The sequence below is a fragment of the Podarcis vaucheri genome (assembly GCF_965113315.1).
Source record: "Podarcis vaucheri genome assembly, chromosome: 10".
NCBI classification, from domain to species: Eukaryota; Metazoa; Chordata; class Lepidosauria; order Squamata; family Lacertidae; genus Podarcis; species Podarcis vaucheri.
Window position 1 is genome coordinate 70,647,363 of NC_138748.1, and position 22,883 is coordinate 70,670,245.

General features: G+C 46.9%; 1 protein-coding gene across 2 annotated transcripts in view; it reads left to right on the top strand.

Moving 5' to 3' along the window:
* Positions 1-22,883, top strand: part of CALU (calumenin) — a 30,007-nt gene that overhangs the window by 1,038 nt on the left and 6,086 nt on the right. The window contains exons 2-5 of one of the 2 annotated variants that reach the window (XM_082239248.1): positions 12,721-12,956; positions 17,628-17,821; positions 20,907-21,073; positions 22,125-22,185. In XM_082239248.1, the coding sequence (XP_082095374.1) occupies positions 12,730-12,956; positions 17,628-17,821; positions 20,907-21,073; positions 22,125-22,185 (649 nt within the window). In that variant the 5' untranslated portion in view covers positions 12,721-12,729. Of the gene's footprint in view, positions 1-12,720; positions 12,957-17,627; positions 17,822-17,894; positions 18,089-20,906; positions 21,074-22,124; positions 22,186-22,883 lie in introns of both variants that reach the window. The other variant, XM_082239249.1, reaches the window with a different exon arrangement.

A 22,883-nucleotide genomic window follows, 5' to 3' on the forward strand; every position in this document is an offset into this window, starting at 1 on the left:
TCCTGTTGATCAGTTTGATCGTGACTTCGCTGAGTGTTTTCTTCTCCTGTGTGTTAAAAAAATCTGCAACATACATATGTATACAGACACAAAGAGAGAAGCATGTAATAAATAAACAAATTAATATAAATAAATGAACCATATAGGAACCTTATCCTCCATGAGGTTACCATATTTTTCGCCCTATAGGACGCACTTTTCCCCCTCCAAAAATGAAGGGGAAATGTGTATGCGTCCTATGGGGCGAATGCAGGCTTTCGCTGAAGCCTGGAGAGCGAGAGGGGTCGGAGCCGCCACCCCGCTATTCATCGATCTGATCTGGAGGCTGGTGGGAGGGAGAAGCAAGCCTGCTTCTCTCCCCCCCCCAGCCCCACAAGCTCGGGGGATAGCGGGGTGGCGGAGCGCCGTCACCCCGCTATTCCCCGACCTGATCTGGAGGCTGGCGGGGGGAGAAGCAAGCCTGCTTCTCCCCCCCCTCCAGCCCCACAAGCTCGGGGGATAGCGGGGTGGCGGAGCGCCGCCATCCCGCTATTCCCCGACCTGATCTGGAGGCTGGGGGGGGGAGAAGCAAGCTTGCTTCTCCCCCCGCCAGCTCCACAAACTCGGGGGACAGCGGGGCAAGCTGTCCCTGAAGGCAGAAGAGGGAGATGGAGCGCTCCGTCTCCCTCTTCTAGCTTGGGGGTGGCTGCGCAAACCTGGGGGGGAAATAATTTTTTTTCCCTTGATTTCCCCCCCAAAAAAACTAGGTGCGTCCTATAGGGCGAAAAATACGGTGTATCAACTCTTACTAGCCACAGCGGCTATGTTCTGCTTGCACTGTTGCAGGCAGTATGCCTCTGAATACCTGTTGCTGCGATTAAAAAGGAGGCGCATTCAGGCTTGCCCACACTTAGTTTTCCTTTGCTTTCCAAGCAGGTCCACACTTTAAAGTTCTGTATCTGAGCCCACCCACTCCCTTTTTGCCACAGTTTTCCCCCTAAGGAAACCCACTCTTTAAAGCTCAATTGGAGCAAACAGCAGTTCACAAAACCCAAACTGACATTAGCTCTCATGGAGCACTGAAAAGGGTGTGTGTTTTTGCAGGAAAAAGTCGTGTACCTGGAAAGAACAGGGCAAAAGCTAAGTGTGGATAAGTCCTAACTGTTGTACAGCCCTAACTGTTGATCTGCATCTAGTCTGTCTCTGTGAGAACGGGATGCTGGACTTTAGCCTCATCCATTAAACTGGATTTTCTTATGTTTAACCTTCATTGTATAATTACAGACCATTGGCTCACGTAGTCCTGTGTACAGTATTCCTCACTATGAATGGCAGGGGCTTTCCTGGCCCTCCTTCCCTGAGATGCCCCCAAATTGGGCATTGAATCTTGGACCCTGGGCACTCAGTGTACTCTGTCATTGAGGTACAAGCTCTTCCCGGATGGTTTGGGGTATTTCGAAAGATACAGAACAGTTGACGAATTAGACAAGGAACAACCCAGTGATAACTTGGAATTCAAGGGCAGTTTGTTTTGAAGCAAGTATACAGCAAGCATATAGGAACTTCTCTTACTGGGTTTTTGCTAATTGTCCATCTAGTTCACGTTTTTGTTTGGGCATGATGTGAAAGTTACAGCTACCGAATGTTGGTGGTTTTTTTTTTATTGGGCTGAGGTCCAGCTCTGAGGACCTTCTGGCGGTTCCCTGCGAGAAGTGAGGTTACAGGGAACCAGGCAGAGGGCCTTCTCAGTGGTGGCACCCGCCCTGTGGAATGCCCTCCCGTCAGATGTCAAGGAGATAAACAACTACTTGACTTTTAGAAGACAGCTGAAGGCAACCCTGTTTAAGGAGGTTTTTAAGGTTTAATGCTGTATATTTTTTAAATATTTGGTTGGGAGGTGCCCAGAGTTTCCCCAGCCAGATGTACGGAGTATAAATAAATAATAAATAATTATATTTATTTATTTATTAGTTAGTTAGTTATAGCTAACATGGCTGCTCTTCTAGAACATATACTGTACATTGAAAGATGCTGATCCTGGGGTACTGTTGTTTTACTGTTTTTATTCTGTGACTTCCACTCTGGAAACACCAGGTGGTGGTGGTGTGTGTGTGTGTGTGTGTGTGTGTGTGATCTTTTGGAACTGGAGTGAGCAACCTGTGATTTTTCATCATTGACCATTCCGGCTTTGAATCCTAGGAACTGGTGTGCAACAAGATAATTGAGAGAGCTTGGGGATCTCCACTCCTGAGTTAAAAAGAACTTAAATTCAATTCACACGTTTTAAACACTTTCATGCCTGCTGTGTCCCTGGCATGGGAAACAGGGAGTGAGAGAGGAAGTGCCACTGAAGGCAGCAACATTTCCAAAGAGCTTGTGTTGTGGTATAACACTGATGCTCTGCTCATCATAATACAGTGGTACCTCGGGTTAAGTACTTAATTTGTTCTGGAGGTCCGTACTTAACCTGAAACTCTTCTTAACCTGAAGCACCACTTCAGCTAATGGGGCCTCCTGCTGCTGCCACGCCGCCAGAGCACGATTTCTGTTCTCATCCTGAAGCAAAGTTCTTAACCTGAAGCACTATTTCAGGGTTAGCAGAGTCTGTAACCTGAAGCGTATGTAACCTGAAGCGTATGTAACCCGAGGTACCACTGTATACTATGTGCAGTTTTCACCTGGACTGGCTGGCATGGATTGATCACCTGCACAAACCTTTGTCATTATTTCTCTGACAGTAGCCAGCTGTTTATCTGGGCGTGAAGGTAATGGTCTTCTCTAGCAGCTGGTACTTGGGGGTTTTCTCCTTCTGAATGTGGGGGTTTCATTTTTGGTAATCGTGACTGATAGCCCTTGACAGACAAATTCATTCACAGTAGATATAAGATTAAAAACAGCTACAGAATCAAGCACACTGTGACATCACCTTCCCCAACCTAGTGTCCTCTGGATGTTCTGGACTACAACTTCCATTGACTGAGGCTGATGAAAGTTGTAGTCCAAAACATCTGGATGGGGAAGGCTGCTATCTAACATCATGTATATGAGATCCCATACTCTATTAGTCTGATGTAACAAATTCTTTGGTTTTGTACTCTGAGTCACTAAGAGGTTATACAGTGGTGCCTCGCAAGACGAAAAGAATCCGTTCTGAGAGTCTCTTCGTCTAGCAGTTTTTTCGTCTTGTGAAGCAAGCCCATCGACGGATTAGCGGCTTTTAGCGGCTTATCGGCTTATCGGATCAGCTGATAAGCGGCTTAGTGGCTTAGAAAAAGGGGGGAGGGAAAAAACCCCGCAGGAACTCGCAAGACATTTTCGTCTTGCGAAGCAAGCCCATAGGAGATTCGTTTTGCGAAGCACCTCCAAAACGGAAAACTCTTTCATCTAGCGAGTTTACCGTCTTGCGAGGCATTCGTCTTGCGGGGCACCACTGTAAGGCTATTTTCATCCATAAATGTGCAATCAGTGGGTGTAAAAATCCACTCTTTGATAAAGGTAGCTTGCTTATGTTAAGTGACTCTTTGTGCTCTAAGCTGTTTCAAAAGTGGTTGCCCTGAATTATTCCCATGTTTAGCAGTTGTCCATATTTGCAGGGTATGATAGCACTGTTTGCTATTTTAAGGTCACTCTCAGGCCACTGTACATTGTACACATTATTGGCAATTGTGAATGACCACCACATCTGGATATATGTTGGGCGATCAGGCTGTTGCTTAGATTTGTTTCACTCAAGATGAAACAATGGGAGAAGCAGGTTACTTGATGTTAGTATTCTGAGTGCTGTTGGGGGCTTCCTGCGTTCTGGTAACTTGTTCATAAGGTGCTGTTTTTAGAATAAGTAATAGAGGGAAAGAGAACTCGCATTTACTTGAATGAAGCTAATGAAAGTTTGTTTATTTAAGAATACTTTCCTTGAAATGTCACCCAGTCATTACTGAAATATTACTGGTTTTATGATTTTCAGAGTCTGCGTTGTTGGTATTTTATCCCATTTTATTTTATTGTACAACACTTCAATTGCCTCTGGCTGTGGAGCAGCTAAAAAATCTGAATGGTACTAGTATACAGGATTTTTGTGTGAAGCTAAAGCTAAAGTATTTGATGCTAGTTCTTTAAAATTATATATGCATCCTCCTGGTGCCTAGATATCCGAGATGGTTTTCCAGCCCTAGGCAGGAGGCCAGCTTCTCTTGGACAGAGTCCTTTTTAAGTGTCTGGAGTGTCATGCCATATATAGATAGCTCAGCTGATGAAGTTGGCCCTTCCCAGTTACCTCCAGTGTTAGAAACTCAGATATATAAGCTAGGCACCAAATAGCTCCTTAAACCAGGGTTACAGTCACCAAAACTGAATGCCTAGTTGCCATTTTTTGACCCAGATGGCTCAAAAGTTATGTTTTTCAATACAACTTTGGGGTTCCTGAAATTCATTCTGATTGTGCAGAAAAAATATAACAGAATTCTGCAGATGCTAGTGTATGAAAACAGTCCCGATCCAAAGATCCCCATGCCTGCACCTCCAGATGATGGAGACGTCAGGCACCATCGGAGCGTCTTCACTTGGTCGCAAGTGGCCAACAACTGGGTGCAAAATGTGCCTGGCGCCTGGCAAATTTTGTTCGCTGCCTGGTGGCTCTTTCAGTACACCAGAACACCAGAAGAGCCCTTCCGGATCAGATAGACCAAAGACCCGTTCAGTTCTTGCAGTTCTAATTAGATGCTTCAGGGAAGGCTACAAGAGATCAGTATCTATATGGCTGCCGGATAAGGCACTATTAGCTGAACTCTGAAAGCTTGACCTCCGGCAATGCACACCAGTTTCAGTTGAGTGGGCCAATTGCCCATCCTTAAATTGCACCAGTTTTTGTATGTTGTGTGCGCGCTGAGAGGATTACCACGCTGCAATTCTCCCGCAAGCCAGGTTTATGTGTGCTGCCTGTCAAAACTGTTTTTTTAAATACTGTACAAGCCTCCAATCTACTATGTCACGATGAGTTTGGAGCATGCAACATGACAATTGCCACAGCGTGTCTGCCCATCTCTGAGATAAGAGATGCAAAAAGCTTCTCCATCTTGCTTTGTATAGTGATTACCCTCCAATCACTCTGCTCCCCCCAAACCCCCCCTATCAACGACCTGTTGTCCGTGTCCCTTAGAATCCCCTCCTTTTTGTGTCATAGCTCAAAATGATGGGTTTTGGGGACAGAAAATTCAAGGTGCAGGCACATTGCAAATTGGATGTGCGATTGAGATTGCTGTCTCCTGTTCTGGGCTGTGCTTCATAGCTCATGGATATAAACAGCTCATTGTGTGAGATACTTGGAGAAACAGGCAATTTGCTTAAGGCATGTGTTTGTGTGCTGGTCTAATATGTTGTGGTTTTAACAGCCAGAATAGTCCTAATACCTTGGAAAAAAAGAATTGGAAGTAGGAGTAAGCCAGTTGGAGTCCTCAGCCGGTTTTAGGCAGCGTAGATTTTTTTTTTTTTAACAGAACAACTGACTTTTCAGAATAAATGTAAAATTGGATTTACAGATGCATGCCAGTTTTTAATGTTGTTGTTTAGTTGTTTAGTCGTGTCCAACTCTTCGTGACCCCTTGGACCAGAGCACGCCAGGCACTCCTGTCTTCCACAGCCTCCCTCATGCTGGTAGCTTCGACAACACTGTCCCACCATCTCGTCCTCCTTCGTCCCCTTCTCCTTGTGCCCTCCATCTTTCCCAACATCAGGGTCTTTTCCAGGGAGTCTTCTCTTCTCAGGAGGTGGCCAAAGTCTTGGAGCCTCAGCTTCAGGATCTGTCCTTCCAGTGAGCACTCAGGGCTGATTTCCTTCAGAATGGAGAGGTCTGATCTTCTTGCAGTCCATGGGACTCTCAAGAGTCTCCTCCAGCACCAGAATTCAAAAGCATCCATTCTTTGGCGATCAGCCTTCTTTATGGTCCAGCTCTCACTTCCATACATCACTACTGGGAAAACCATAGCTTGAACTATACAAACCTTTGTTGGCAAGGTGATGTCTCTGCTTTTTAATATGCTGTCTAGGTTTGTCATTGCTTTTAATAATAGCATGTTTTAAAAATGAAATCTGGCCTTAATGTGAGCATAATGGGTTGTATCCAATGCCCTGTGCGCATAGTTCTGCGGGAACTTTCATTCCCTCTCCTCCCTCTGCGCACCCCCAAAATCTGCTCCCTCAACCCTTTGTAGCTGATTTTGAGGGTGGGAAAGGGAAAGGGGAGAGAAAGCTTTGTTGTGTGCCACAACAAAGGGACGTCAGTTGTGCCGGCGCAGCTCGTAAACCTTTTGAACTCGACTTCTGACCCTCTTGTGAAGTCATTTGTTTCATACAAATAGATTGGGGGGGGCCTGTATGCATGATGCAAATGGGTGTAACTCGGATGCAGCTTGACAAGTTCGTGAGCATTATCTAATGCTCTAACAAAGTCAATAAAAGGATATCATATTGTATAGAAGTTGTGAATCTTTCTCCTCCCAGATCGATATTTCTTTGGTGAAATGGTCAATTTGTCCATAAGCACAGTGTCTCTACTTTCAAAATACAGGCTTCTAAAAGATTTGCATTTAAAGTTTTCCAAAAGAATTTTGCATTCACTAATCTAGCTGCAGTTAATAAATGGAAGATTGGGTATTTGTTGGTTATGTTCTTAATATGAGGAGTAAAATAAGATAGCAGAGCTACTTTTGGGTCTGGTTGTACCAATTGTCCCATCATTTGATTAATTGTTTGAAAAAACTTTTCCCCCAAAGGGAATACTCTTTGGGCAAAACCACCCCGTGTGTACTAGGGAGCCATGTAAATTTCAATCTTGCCAGCCAAGGTTAGATGTGTTACGATTAATTCTATATATAATTGTTGTGCTCCTTGCAATAAAGTCGGCTAATTATAAATGGACTTCTGTGTAACACCTTGACTTTAAGTTGTCATTAATGGGAAGGCAAAGCTTGCTTGGATACGAGTAGCCAATTCACAAGGAAATTATGTTTGGAGAGGTGTTTTGGGCACGTTCGGTTGCAGGCCCCGGCGCCAGTGGCGTATGCCTGGAAGGCAAGTTCAACAGGAGACTTTCATTGTTGGCAAAATATCACTGACGTTTGCCACTTCAGTATGCATAGGAATAGGCCCGGCTGTTTTGCCAGAAAAGTTCCTGGCTGATTCTGCTTTCTATCCCCAGGCAATGCCATAACACACTTGGCCCCTTGTAAAAGGAAGTGTTTGTGTGTGTCGTGGGAGCTTGCCTGAGCTTGTAGAAGGCTGAAAAGTCTTGACCAGTGTAACTTTCACCAGATTTTATGAACTAAGGGAGAAAGTGTGTTTGTCAAAATGAGTTACAGATAGGTAGCCGTGTTGGTCTGCCATAGTCAAAATAAAAAAATTCCTTCCAGTAGCACCTTAAAGACCAACTAAGTTAGTTCTTGGTTTACCAAGAACTAACTTAGTTGGTCTTTAAGGTGCTATTAGTTCTTGGTATACCAAGAACTAACTTAGTTGGTCTTTAAGGTGCTACTGGAAGGAATTTTTTTATTTTGTCAAAATGAGTGTGAGTTTGCATCAGAAAGGGTATGTCACAGGATCAGGGTCACAAAAAGATAACCAGAAACGCCTGGAGGACATGGGAACACTAAAATGTATTGGATATTCTACTCCAAGTAAACCCATTGAAAGTGATAGATGTGATTTACTTAGGTCCATTAAATTTAATGCAGTGGTGGCCAAACTTGCCCCTCCAGCTGTTTTGGGACTACAACTCCCATCATCCCTAGCTAGCAGGACCAGTGTTCAGGGATGATGGGATTTGTAGTCCCAAAACAGCTGGAGGGCCAAGTTTGGCCATCACTGATTTTAATGGGTCTGCTACTCTTAAGTAGAACCTGGTTGGAGGCAAGCCATTTTTGTGTCAGGTAAGGAGAAATTTCATTGTTTCCATTAAATCTGTTCTATGTTTTTAGCAGTTCTTGTTTTTATCTGTAAGCCACATTGAGTCCTGTTAGGGAAAAAGGTGGATGATGATGATGATGATAGAGTGCTTGTAGGGTGGGGACTGTGGTCCAAGGAAAGGCAGGGCAGCAGAGTTTTGAGCTCTGCAGAGCTCCAGGTCAGCGAAAGTTGTGAATGGTGTGTTCCATGCATTTTGGTTGGTCTTGGTTTCTGGGCGTAATTGGAGCTGTCCATCAGGAGAGTGGAGCCATCTTTCTGTAAGTCACATGGGGCTGAGGAAGTGCTTCCTCTGAAGTCCAATGTGTGTGCAGGGACAAACCGCTCTCCCACTCCCTCAGCAACCATATTCAGAAATGGAGGATGCATACCAGGTCCTAGGTTCAATCCCTGGCCTTTCCAATTGCAGAATTGTACGTCGCAGGGAAAAGGGACGCGGGTGGCGCTGTGGGTTAAACCGCAGAGCCTAGGACTTGCCGATCAGAAGGTCCGCGGTTCGAATCCCCGCAATGACGGGAGTGAGCTCCCGTTGCTCGGTCCCTGCTCCTGCCAACCTAGCAGTTCGAAAGCACGTCAAAAAGTGCAAGGAGATAAATAGGTACCGCTCAGGCGGGAAGGTAAACGGCATTTCCGTGTGCTGCTCTGGTTCGCCAGAAGCGGCTTTGTCATGCTGGCCACATGACCCGGAAGCTGTATGCCAGCTCCTCCAGTAAAGCGAGATGAGCCCTGCAACCCCAGAGTTGGTCACAACTGGACCTAATGGTCAGGGGTCCTTTTACTTTACCTTTAAGTCACAGGGAAAGGCACCTTTGCCTGAGATTCTGGAGAGCCACTGCTAAGCCAATGTTGGCAGTACTGAACAGGAGCAGCAAACTGACTCTATACATAAGGCAGAAGAGACATCTTACATAATGTGCCGCTGAAATGCTTAGCTCACAGGGCCAGATAAAACTGTAATTGGACTTTCCGACTTCTCTGAAGAATGTTTTACATTACTAGGGAGCCAGCCCCCTGAGACCTTCCAGCCCTGTTTCTTTCAGATTAAAAGACTGCTTGGGTTGCAGTGAGGCATGCACAGAGGTTTCTCACGTTAGTTTTCCTTGCGTCAATTCCACACAGGCCTTCATGAGGTATTGTGGTGGCTCATTCTGGAACAGGGGAGCTATAGGGAGCCCTGTGGCCTTTGCAGAGCTAGTTCTGCAGCTATCCGAAGGGCGGTGGTGGTGGAGGAAGATGCGCTATAAATAGTTTAAAGTCTTGCTACTGGAATGCAAGTTGCACAGAACCCCTTCGAGCGCATCGCGTACATAGAATATATACGATGGCTTTGGCAGCAGGTAGGGGTGTGAATCTCTCCCCCATAATCTTAAGCATTTGCCAAAACAGCTTGGTGACTCTGATCCCCTCCTCTCTTTTCCCTGTGATGTGATTTTTCTCCCTGGGCTGGGTGAGACTATAAATTGTGTATCCCTTTATGCATGGAGCTGTTGAAATTCCATAACGGTGAGCAAATTCTGTACTGCCACAGTGTTTTGTAGTTGGCAGGAAAACACTCCCCTTCAGTTCTCAGATGGCTCTTGCCTGATGACATTTTTATTATCATTTTAGGTTAGGTGAGCATTTCCTAGCTGCTGTAGGTATGTCACAAAAAGAGGAGATTGTTATTATTAGTGTTCTTCATTGCGGAATCTTCCTTCAAGATGGAATTTCACAACATTGCAGAGGGAGTTCTTCTTAAGCCTAAAAAAGAACGTAACATAGCACCAGCATTGAATTCCAAAAGGGCTTACTCAGTTGTGCTGAATACTTTCCTGAAGTTTATGAATCTGCAAGCAAACCCTCCATAGGCTGTACACCTATGATGCTATGGTAGATTAAAGAAATGAGCATTGAACAGCAGCATGCCATGTGCGGAGAAGTCACAGGCGACTAGCCTGAAAACATTCTTACTAGGTGTGGGCCAAGGATACAGGGAATCCACTCAAACACATGCTGAAAGTGTAAAACAGGGGTCAGAAAACTTTTTCAGCAGGGGGCCGGTCCACTGTCCCTCAGACCTTGTGGGGGGCCGGGCTATATTTTTTGTGGAAAAATGAACAAATTCCTATGCCCCACAAATAACCCAGAGATGCATTTTAAATAAAAGGACATATTCTACTCATGTAAAAACACGCTAATTCCCGGACCATCCGTGGGCTGGATTGAGAAGGCGATTGGGCCAGATCCGGCCCCCGGCCCTTAGGTTGCCTACCCATGGTGTAAAGAAAAGAAAGGCACTTTCTATCATATGTGGTGGTCCTGTAAAAGTCTTCTTGGAAATGATTTATAATGAATTGAAGAAAATGTTTAAGATAACCTTTAGTAAAAAACCGGAAGCTTTTCTTTTAGGGATTATGAATACAGTGGTGCCTCGCAAGACGAAATTAATTCGTTCCGCAATTCTCTTCGTCTTGCGGTTTTTTCGTCTTGCGATGCACAGTTTCCCATAGGAATGCATTGAAAATCAATTAATGCGTTCCTAGGGAAACCGCCTTCAGACCAGGTCCGGGGACAGTCTGTCCCCGGACCTCTTCTGAAGGCTGGTGGGGGGGGACAAGGGCTTTTCTTCCCACCCCCAGCATTTTAAAAAACCCCGGGACAGCGGAGGACTTCTCCGCTGTCGGGGCGATTTAAAAGCCCCTTGGAAGGCAGGCAGGGGGGACAAAGACTTTCGCCCCCTGCCCGCCTTCAGAAGGTGTCCCCGCCCCCCCGCCCCACTTCGGAACAGCTTTCCGAAGTGGGGCGGCTGGGGCAGCTGTTCCCGCCCCCCCCTTCGGAACAGCGTTTTAAAATGCTGGGGGTCGGCAGCGCTTCGCTCCCGACCCCTAGCATTTTAAAACCTCCCTGGGACGCGGGGAGATTTTAAAATGCTGGGGGTCGGCAGCGAACGCGCTTCGCTCCCGACCCCCAGCATTTTAAAATCTCCCCGGGACAGAGACTTCTCTCCTGTCCCTTGGAGATTTTAAAATGCTGGGGGTCGGCAGCGAACGCTTCGCTCCCGCCCGCCAGCATTTTAAGATCGCCCGGGGCAGGCGGGGGGAAGGCAGGCGGGGGGAAGGCAGGCGGGGGGGGAGCAAAGACTTTTGCCCCCTGCCGGCCTTCAGAAGAGGTCCTCTTCTGAAGGCCGGCTGTGGGCGAAAGTCTTTGCTCCCGACCGCCAGCATTTCCCTATGGGCTTTCGTCTTGCGATGCAAGCCCATAGGGAAATTCGTCTTGCGAAGCGCCTCCAAAACAGAAAACCCTTTCGTCTTGCGGGTTTTCCGTCTTGCGAGGCATTCGTCTTGCGGGGTACCACTGTATAGAGATTCTGAAGGACCTTAAAAATTTGCTTTTGTATGTCACAACCGCAGCCAAAATGGTGTTTGCCCAGAAGTGGAAATAAGATGCTATGATGCTATACCAACTAAGGAAGAGTGGCTGATTAAATTGATGGACTATGCCAAATGGCAAAACTGATGGGTGTAATATGAAACCGGGGGGGGGGGGAATGATTAAAGAATGGGAAAATTTGTAGAATATCTGAAAGGTTCAGGGATGCAAATAAGTTCATTAGTAGGATTAACTTAAGTCAAACAGTTAAAAATATAACCAAGATAAAAGGAAGAAAAAATGGAGTAAAGTGTTAAAAATCTAAAGTAGAAAAGGAAACACAAAAGGGGGGGGAGGAAGTCAGATATGTACCGTAATTGTATTCAAAATATGTGTTTGTAAGGTGTACTTGTAATCATGTGAAATCATGTTTGTAAGGTGTACTTGTAATCATGATAATATATGATACAGGGAGTCCAGGAAGGCAGAACTGGAAATGAATGGATTATGGAGGAGGCAGAATTGAGGGAAGGAGGGGCCAATAAAGAAGCACTTGTGTCTTTATTCTGTGTCCCTGCTTCTTTCTGTCCTCTGCCTCCTTCAGTTTCCACCTGTCAGCCAGTGCTGTATCCTTAGAATCATAGAATTGTAGAGTTGGAATGGTCCACAGGGTCATCTAGTCCAACCCCCTGCAATACAGGTATCTTTTGCCCAACGTGGGGCTCGAACCCACAACACTGAGATTAAGAAGTGGCATGCTCTGCCAACGGAGCTACCTTCCTTCCCTCCGCTCAGCCTTTGCCAATCTAGTGACCTCCAGGTGTTTTGGACTACAACATCGATCAACTCCAGCCAGCTGATGGCAAAGGCTGCTTTTGCAAGCCTGTATCTTCCTCCTTCCTGTTCCCTTGTCCTAATGGAGGGTCACCTGGGACCCTGGGACAGAGGAGCTGTGTGCAGTTTGCAGCAGAGGGGTGGATGAAAAAGGGAGCTTCTGGAGGCATGATCAGAATGAACTAGCCAAGTCTTTGGCTGTAGTTCTCTAGTTCTAAACACCTACACAGCCAATAAGACATGACTTCCGTTTTTTGTAGTTTCAAAATTGCCTGTTTGCAGGAGGGCAGTGTGGTCAGTTACATTTAGCTTAACCCAACGTATTAGTGTGTGCCTGGCTAGTTGTTGATGCCTCTACACCATGAGAAAATAATAGCCTCAGGATTCATATGGGCACAGTCAACATGGTGATCACAAATGCCATCACTTCTTGCTAATTAAGACGAGTGGCATCAGGCAGCCAGCTAATTATAACGTTCTTTTGCTGCAGTTGGAAGTATCTAGCAGAAGGGCAATTGTGTGGCGTGACTGATGGTGCCCATGGGAAGCCTGAAGACCTTCAGCTTAAAACAAGCTAACTGTTGCCCTTGTGTTTAATTTCCCAAGGATATCACCATGGTTGTGGCTGTTCGGCAGGTCGTTTTGTACCTGTCCCTGTGGACCGCCTGCGTTCTGAGCAAACCCACCGAGAAGAAGGATCGCATCCACCACGAACCTCAGCTCAGCGACAAGGTCCATGACGATGCACAGAACTTCGACTATGACCACGATGCCTTCCTGGGTGCAGATGAGGCCAAGACCTTTGACCAGCTGACGCCAGAAGAGAGCAAGGAGAGGCTGGGGTAAGGAAACCTTGATGGTTTTCACATAGGAAGGCTGCTTGGGGGGGTGACTCAGATCCACTGCAGCCTGTTGTGTGCCTTCCCCACAAGCCAACTCCCATGGGCCTCTGATGCACAGTCCAGCTAAGCAACTGTCCTTGCCTTTAGACCATGGGTAGGGAGCCTGTAGCCTTCCAGGTATTGTGGGATTCTCACCATTTACCATGCTACCTGCAGCTGGTAGATGTTGGAGCCCAACCGCACCTGAAAATCCTCAAGTTACCCATTCCTCCTTTAGACAGACTTGCAGCCCAAAGCTAGCGACTTTTTCTCAGAAGTAAGCTGGCATGAATTAAACGGAAATTATTCCCAGGTCAGTATCTACAGAGTTACGGCAGGTGTGAGGAGCCTTTGACCTAGATGTTGCCGAACAACAACTCCCATCATCCTTGGCCATCAGCCACGCTTTCTGGTACTGATGGGAGTTGTAGTTCAGCAACACCTTGGAGGCCAAAGGTTCCCCAAAGATTTCATTGAAATCTGTGCAGGTGCATCTTGTTATTAAGTGCCCCTTAAGTTGCTGATTGGGACGCAGGTGGTGCTGTGGGTTAAGCCACAGAGCCTAGGACTTGCCGATCAGAAGGTCGGCGGTTTGTATCCCTGCGATGAGGTGAGCTCCCGTTGCTCGGTCCCTGCTCCTGCCAACCTAGCAGTTTGAAAGCACAAAGTGAAAATAGATAAATAGGTACCACTGTGGCAGGAAGGTAAATGGCATTTCCGTGCGCTGCTCTGGTTCGCCAGAAGCGGCTTAGTCATGCTGGCCACATGACCCGGAAGCTGTATGCCGGCTCCCTCGGCCAATAAAGCGAGATGAGTGCCACAACCCCAGAATCGGCCACGACTAGACCTAATGGTCAGGGGTCCCTTTACCTTTTACCGAGTTGCTGATTAACAGTACAGTTGTACCTTGGTTCGCGAACGCCTTGCGAGTCTAACGTTTTGGCTCCCGAACGCCGCAAACCCGGAAGTGAGTGTTCCAGTTTGCGAACGTTCTTTGGAACCCGAATGTCTGACGCGGCTTCTGATTGGCTGCAGGAGCTTCCTTTCCTTGTGGGTCGGGTTTCAGTTAAATCCCTCACCAGCATGCTTTGATGCAAGTGGAGGATAGCGAAGGGGTGGAGAACAGCCCAACTGTAACGCCTGACCCTCGAGAGCTTGCCTGTTAGTGGGTCAGGTGTCAAGGAAAAGAATCTGACACTCCGCAAAGGAAATGTGTTTCCTGCAGCCAATCGGAAGCCGTGCCTTGGTTTCCAAACGTTTTGGAAGTCGAACAGACCTCCAGGATGGATTCCATTCGACTTCCAAGGTACCACTGTTAATAAATTTGTGCCCATGGCGAGAGTCTTGACCAGGGCCCTGGAGTTCATGCCGAGGAGAATAGCAGTGCTAATACCGTAACTTGCTTCATCGCATTTGTTCAAATTAGCTCCTCAAGAAGGCTGTGACCTTGATGGGGCTAATGGCTCTCCCTCGGCAGTGCAGTGGGAAATGCCTTGCCCCGCACCTTGCAACCCCCACCCACCCCGTGGACCAAGTGTCAAGTAACAGGAGTGACAGCTGTGGTTATATTTGGCTGAGCATTCTTATGCTGCTGCTGCTGCTGCTGCTGCTGCAGACTTGGGAAAACCTCTCCTTGGGAAATAAATCCTGCAAGTTTGCCCCGTTAGCCCCTCACTGTCAAGACTTTCTGAACATGCCGCACCGCTGTGGGGGCCTTGGCCAAAGAGCCTGGTTGTTTGTCCAGCCCAGCACAGTAGTACAGGCTTGCATCACTTCTGTGACGTTCTCGTTTGTGCCAGAGAATTGATTCAAGAATTTTTTCCCTTTCTCTGGCAGCTGTGAGGAGGGTGCTGCTGTGTTGTTCCAACAGGCAGGTGCCCATTAGGGTCAGGGCAAGAAGAAGGGTATCCAGACTGTCACCCACTAGTGCGTGTGGCACCCTACACTCTCACACAAGCAGGGTTTGAGCAAAGCCAGTAGGTCTAGCAGAAATTTGGGCGCCGAGCACTCCAGTTCACGTTACATCACAGGAACACTCTCCAGAGCAGCTGTCTGCGCTGGCAAGGGCTGATGATAAGGCTGGGGAAGGCTGCTCTAGAGTAGCAGGATGTGTGTCCTGCTGTTCAGGTGAGTCGTCGTCTAGTTAGGGCAGGCAGGTTGCAGGCGACTTTTCTAGGACTCGCGCCTCTTGCCCAGAATTGCCACCTCGTCCGACCTTTCCTTGTGGGTCGGGTTTCAGTTAAATCCCTCACCAGCATGCTTTGATGCAAGTGGAGGATAGCGAAGGGGTGGAGAACAGCCCAAGTGTAACGCCTGGCCCTCGAGAGCTTGCCTGTTAGTGGGTCAGGTGTCAAGGGAAAGAATCGGACACTCCGCAAAGGAAATGTGCTTTTAACACAGTACAAAGGTAGCATGCGTTTACCTTGGAGTTTCAAAACCAACCGTCACCACCGCCACCCTTGCCTCCATCTTGGCTGCTTTTTGAGCGTCTCAGCGGAGGTGGCAGCTGCCGCCCTTTCCCTCCTTTTCCCTAGCTCTGCCCTCCCGGACTCAACTCACTTTATTGATTCCCAGCAGCTGCTGCTGTGACCGGAGATCCCTGGGGCCGCTGCCTGGAGCAAGGAGGAAGCCTTTGTGTGTGTGTCTGAGTGGCTTTCCTTGCCTCAGGGCTCCTGAGACCAGGGCTGTTAAATGCAAGTTAATGTTTAAAGTCAATTTAATTGTGCCAAATAATGGGTTGCATCTGGCAGGATCTGGTTCCGTGCTTTCATGGCGTTACAGGCCAGGTCCTTGGTTACTAGTGGATGCAGGGGGAGGTGGGCTGTCGTGAGAGGTCCATATAAATTGCTGAGGGTTTCAGAGGCCACTGGGCCTCAAAGAAGAGCAGCTGCCACACTGCTGTTGAACAAGGCTGTCAAACACTAGAGCTTCAGTCTGTTCCTTCCTAATACAGTGGTACCTTGGTTCTGAAACTTAATCCGTTCCGGAAGTCCGTTCCAAAACCAAAGCGTTCCAAAACCAAGGCGCGCTTTCCCATAGAAAGCAAAATGGATTAATCCGTTCCAGACTTAAAAAAAACCCCTGAAACAGCAATTTAACATGAATTTTACTATCTAACGAGACTATTGAGCCATAAAATGAAAGTAATAATCAATGTTCTGTACTATAAAATAAATAAGATGATAAAAATTAAAATTAATTTTTTTTCTTACCTGCACTGATAATAGTCATTGTTTGGATTGGGGGGGGGGCTTTTATCCATTTCCGCAGTCACACAATCAACCAATCATAAAATGAAAAACAAGCCACAGACACAAAAATGAAAAAAGCCACAGAAACAAAAATGCAAAAAACCCAGGAAAAACAAAACACCAAATATCACCTCAGAACACTGCAATCAGAAACGGAAGGTTTTAATTACGATTGTGGGGGACTGAAATTTGCTGCTTAAGGGTAAAAACGGGACAAAAAAAGCCTTATTTATGATGGAGGGGGGACTTAAATTTGCTGCTTAAGGTTAAAACTGAAGGAAGGAAGCCTTAATTGCTACGCGGGGGACTCAGATAAGCTGTGCAACAGTGAAAACGGAAGCTCAGGAGCACGTTTGGCTTCCGAGGCAAAGTTCGAAAACTGGAACACCTACTTCCGGGTTTGCAGCGTTCGGGTTCTGAGTTGTTCAGGAACTAAGCTGTTCAAAAACCAAGGTACCACTGTACAGAAGAGGGCAGGGAAGGGGTGTTGGTTGCAGCCCCCCATCCTCCCTGACTGTTGACCAGACTGGCTGTGGTTGAAGGGAGTCCCAGCAAGAAAAGATGGCTACAGGTGCCCTCTCCCTGGTAGCAGAAGGGCTCTTGCTCCTCCCAGTGTTGGGTTGCCCCATAAAGCTAAAGGGTAAAGGGACCCCTGACCGTTAGGTCCAGTTGTGGCCGACTCTGGGGTTGTGGCGCTTATCTCGCTTTACTGGCTGAGGGAGCTGGCATACAGCTTCTGGGTCATGTGGCCAGCATGACTAAGCCGCTTCTGGCGAACCAGAGCAGCGCACGGAAACGCCATTTACCTTCCTGCCGGAGCGGTACCTATTTATCTACTTGCGCTTTGACGTGCTTTCGAACTGCTAGGTTGGCAGGAGCAGGGACCGAGCAACGGGAGCTCACCCCATTGCGGGGATTCGAACCGCCGACCTTCTGATCGGCAAGTCCTAGGCTCTGTGGTTTAACCCACAGCGCCACGAGGGAGCCGCCGTTTGTCCGCAGACAGCTTCCGGGTCATGTGGCCAGCATGACTAAGCCACTTCTGGTGAACCAGAGCAGCGCACAGAAACGCTGTTTACCTTCCTGTCGGAGTGGTACCTATTTATCTGCTTGTACTTGATGTGCTTTCGAACACTAGGTGGGCAGGAGCTGGGACCAAACAACGGGAGCTCACCCCATCGTGGGGATTCAAACCACCAGCCTTCTGATCGGCAAGCCCTAGGCTCAGTGGTTTAGACCACAGCACCACCCGCGTTCCTACTGGGTTGCCCCATAGACGTTGCCAAGCAGGGCACATGACCCCCCCCTCTGGGTAGGCCCAGGAATTTAATTTACTTTTGTCTCTTTTAACTCTTGCCGGCTTTTTCTGCATTTCCTACAGAAAGATTGTAAGTAAAATAGATGAAGACAAGGACGGGTTTGTAACTCCTGAAGAGCTAAAAGACTGGATTAAATTTGCCCAAAAGCGCTGGATTTACGAGGATGTAGAGCGCCAGTGGAAGGGGCACGACCTCAATGAGGACGGGCTCATTTCCTGGGAAGAGTATAAAAATGCCACCTACGGCTACATCTTAGGTAGGTCCCCCGCTCTTGGGGCAACTGCTTTCTGGAGCCCGGCGTCTTGAAACTTGCTTGTTTTGTCTTGTAGAATGATTGTAAGTAAAATAGACACGGATAAGGATGGGTTTGTGACCGAGGGGGAGCTGAAGGCCTGGATTAAGAAGGCGCAGAAGAAGTACGTTTATGACAATGTAGAGCACCAGTGGCAGGAGTATGACATGAACCAAGATGGATTAATCTCCTGGGATGAGTACAGAAACGTGACCTATGGCACTTACCTGGGTAAGGGGCAAGTTGCCAGAGCCGCAGTTATCCTGATCTCCTGCCAATGAAGCAGGAAAGGGGGTGGGTGGGCAGGGTGGTCTTGCAGGCCATGGGAAGCCTGAAATGCCTAATGATTTAGAGCTGGGGCCTGATGCGCCTCTGCTGATAGAATCAGCGTTCGAAACTCGCCAGGCACATTTTGCACCTGGCTATCAGTAAAAATGCCCGGATAGCGCCTGACGTCGCCACCATCTGGAGGTGCGGGCCTGGAGATCTTTGGATCTTGGCAGTTTTCACACACGAGCAACACACCTTGCAGAATTCTGTCCGTTATACTTTAGCTGCACAATCAGGAACCAAAAAGTCACATTGAGAAATACGACTTTTGAGCCATCTGGCCCCAAAATGGCAACCAGGCATTCAGTTTGGGCGACCGTAACCCTAATTTAAGGAGCCATTTGGTGCCTAGCTTTATATATCTGAGTTTCTAACACAGGATAGAATCCCATGTTATGGGAGAGGTAGCAGTTCTCTCCTTTGAAAATGGTCCCTTGCCAACTTACATTGAGGAGGTGCAAAAAGCCCTAGAAGTCTTGGAACTTGACTGGAGATCCGTCATCTCACCTCTGCTTCATTGATAAATACAGCGTAGCGACGTGGTCTTAATGGTAACTCTCTTGAGTGCTACCACCGGCTGTAAATGTTAAATCTCCTGTTGTGTTTGAGCTCTTCAAGGCCTTTGCCTAAGAAAGGAGCGGAGCATCCTGGGAATAGAATAGAATAACATTTATTATTTATACCCCGCCCATCTGGCTGGGCTTCCCCAGCCACTCTGGGCGGCTTCCAACAAAGTATTAAAATACAGTAGTTTGTTAAACATTAAAAGCTTCCCTAAAGAGGGCTGCCTTCAGATGTCTTCTAAAAGCCTGGTAGTTGTTGTTCTCTTTGACATCTGGTGGGAGGGTGTTCCACAGGGCAGGTGCCACCACCGAGAAGGCCCTCTGCCTGGTTCCCTGTAACCTGACTTCTCGCAGTGAGGGAACCGCCAGGAGGCCCTCAGCGCTGGACCTCAGTGTCTGGGCAGAACGATGGGGGTGGAGAGAAGCCCCCCAGAGGTTGTGTTGGACTTGCGGCTCCCCCAAGCCCCATCTGCCACGGCCAGTGGTCACATAGTCCAGGAGCATCTTGAGGGTCACGGGTATCCCCAACCCTGGCCCAGGAGCCCGCCCTTCCCGTCTGCAGAGGAGGAAATGTCACTCAGTGCAAGGCTAACTTCTGGGTTCAGCTGCAGTGTCCAGGAACTCACCACTCTGCAATGTGGGACGGGGGTCTTTCAAAAAATCTCTTCACTAGCATTGACCCAAACCATTCTTCTCCATGCTGGTGCCCTCCATATCTTTGGGACTACAACTCCCATCAGCCCTTGCTAGCACGTCCATGCTGCCTACGGCTGATGGAAGTTGTAGTCCGCACTGTCTGGATGGCACCAGGTTGGGGGGGGGGGAAAGCTAGTGTGTAAAGCTCTGAGCCTATTGCAAACACACCTTCCTGCTTATCCTGCTTTCCCTGACTTGACTTGGGAAAAGAGCCTTCATTGTTGCAATATAGCATGTTGCTCTGGGCTTTTACTTGAATTTTGATACCCAGATAATAAATTTTCTTTTATGTATCTCTAGCAGTTGGTTTGAAATGAAATAATTGCTGTGGTTAAAATATACCGTATTTTTCAGTCCATAAGACACACTTTTTTCTTCCTAAAAAGTAAGGGGAAATGTCTGTGGTCTTATGCAGCAAATGTGTAGTCCCTGGAGCCCAGGGGCGAAAAGCAGATCTTGCTTTTTTTCCCCTGAAAGAGGGAAGGGGGTGTTGAAACAAAGCGCTGATCAGTAAGCGATCAGAGAGATAAGGCTGCTGATAAAGGAGGTTGCCAGGGGAGGAGGGGGAGGTAAAGACAGTGAACTTGCAAGGAGAGGAGACAGGAATACCAAAGCAATGAGAGAAATTAGAAGAAAAGGAGGAGCAAAAAACTGCTCCAGCTAAGGAAAAGACACTAAGGCGAACAAGAGGGAAGGGAGTGTTGAAAGGAAGCAGCTGATCCGTAAGCAACCGGGAGGGAGATAAGGGACACTAGCGGAGGCTGCCTGGGAGGGGGGAGGTAAAAGCCAAGGATCCTCAGGAATTTTGCATTGTGTCACCCCAAATTCACCATCAGATCACATAGCATGTCCATGGCTACAGCCTGCACCAAAAAAAATCACGCACCCACTGTTTCTTGGGGCTGCAGTGACGCAAAAACGTGGTTACAAAGCACAGATCCACATGGATCCTCTGGATTTTTGCATTGGGTCACCCCAAATTCACCATCAGATCACATGTCTGTGGCCACAGCATGAACCATAAAAATCACACATTCACTGTTTCGTTCAGGATATTCCCCCCCCCTTGTTTTCCTCCTTTAAAAACTAGGTGCGTCTTACGGTCAGGTGCGTCTTATGAAGCGAAAAATACGGTGCCTTAAAGCAGGAGGGTGACCAAAGAGTCAACCATTTTTGCTAGTAAGAAATTATGGTCACTTGGAGCCTGGTTTGGCCGTTCTGTGGCTGAGGAACTCCAGGGACCTTCAGCAACGTTTTGCTCTTGGAAAGGGTGCTGCAGAACTTGCTGGGCTGCAGTTATTCTACCGCCGTTTTCCCTGAACAGTGTGCCCTGTGACATGTTCAGTAAACGTGCGCAAACTGCACTTCCGGCAGTAGTAATGATAACACCGGTGAGGTTTGTTACCCCTCAAGTGATCTCCTGGTACTGAAGCAGACGCAACCTTTCTCTTGCCACCCAGACGACCCCGACCCTGACGATGGCTTTAACTACAAGCAGATGATGGTGAGAGATGAGCGGAGGTTCAAGATGGCGGACAAGGACGGCGACCTGATTGCTACAAAGGAAGAGTTCACTGCTTTCCTGCATCCTGAAGAATATGAATACATGAAGGATATAGTTGTGCAGGTGGGTACCACGCAGGGACACATGGATTAACTTAAGCCAGGGAGCAAGTATAACTGTATTTAAGTGACATGTTGCCACCCATATCCCGTCTTCAAAAGGCTTAGGAAACCATTTTAATGCTGCTTCTGAAATATGTTCTGGTCAGGGTGGATAATAATTATTTTTTTAAAAAATCTGTTTTTTTAATTTATTTAAATCAGATTTTTTAAAATTTAAATCAGATTTTTGTAGATTTAAATCGGATTTTTAAATAAAATGCTTTTGGAGGAAAAATCTTTCTACAGATAGTTTTCTATTTAAAAGTTACATTCTAGTCCAAAGGCTAGAATCAGGAAATAAGGATTTGTTTTAAGTTTTTCATGTGTACTAAAACTCAGTCCATGTTTTTTTTTTTTTTAAAAAATTGTTTAACCACATCAGTTAACAAACATGGAAACATATGCTATAATGTTATGTTTTAGTTAAATAAATTGTTATTAAGGAAATGATTTTTCTTCTCCTTCCAATAAAGTACAGCAGAAAAGCTGTCCAAATATAAACAGTGAACTTATTAAATCTCATAATAATTTCATAATTATCTTTCTATGCATTTCTAATAGTACAACCAAATCAGTCATTTTTGATTAACTGCTCTGAAAATTTATTATTCCAAAAATGAAACCTCCATCTGGTTGCAAATATTAAGATTATACCAGCAAGAATGAGTCCTCCTGTAAAAAAAAATGATTTAAATCAAGTCTTACTGACTAGTGATTTAAATGGAATTGATTTAAATCATATCCACCCTGGTTCTGGTCAGCTTATCATTGCCACCTCTGGGTCATGTGTGGAAGGAGAGGTTGCTGAACTTGTACTGTGAGTGGGTGGTTTGGGACGTTGACCCCTTTTCTCCCTTCTAGGGGTCTCTGTTCTATATCGATCCTATGGCTCTCTTCTTGCCCGCTGGAAAGCATTTCTTATGCTCGCTTCTCTTTGCTCTCTGGCAAAGAAGGGGCACCATAGGTCCCACCTGAGCTTAACCTGCGATGCTGACGTTGGTTTTTCTCAACAGGAAACTATGGAGGACATTGACAAGAATGGGGATGGCTTCATCGACTTGGAAGAATACATAGGTGAGCCAGACATCACTTCCCACTTCCCTCCTCCTCCCTTAGTTCAGGTTCTCGTTGTCGCTCCTCAAACTTACTATTAAAATGCTGCATTTAAAATGGCTGCAACCCACTTTTGGAATGAAGGGTGGGTAGTGAATTAAATTAAGAAATCCTCCCCATTATTATGGTAACTGGGAGAGGCAGTCACACCCCAGAGGAACAGGGCTGGTTATGGGTTGGCTGCCCAGTCCCTCCCAGTTTCATTAATACTGATGTGTCTTTCAAGTTTGTGTTCCTCGGCATCTTGGCAAAAGGGAAAAGATTCTTGGCTAGACCATTTAAAATAAAAAGGTGCTCCCTTCTTGATACTCACCTCCCCTTACCTTGCATAATCTCATTCCCAGGCTGGCTGCTGATCCAGGTGATTTAAGAGTCATTATTGTTATCAGCCTCGCATAGCACTATTCCGCGATAGATTTTTATTCTTTTTTTTAGTGATTGTTGCAATATTATTTATTTTTATTATCTATTGAATTTACCGTATTTTTCGCACAATAGGACGCACTTTTCCCAGTGTGGTGTAGTGGTTAAGAGCGGTAGTCTCGTAATCTGGGGAACCGGGTTCGCGTCTCCGCTCCTCCACATGCAGCTGCTGGGTGACCTTGGGCCAGTCACACTTCTCTGAAGTCTCTCAGCCCCACTCACCTCACAGAGTGTTC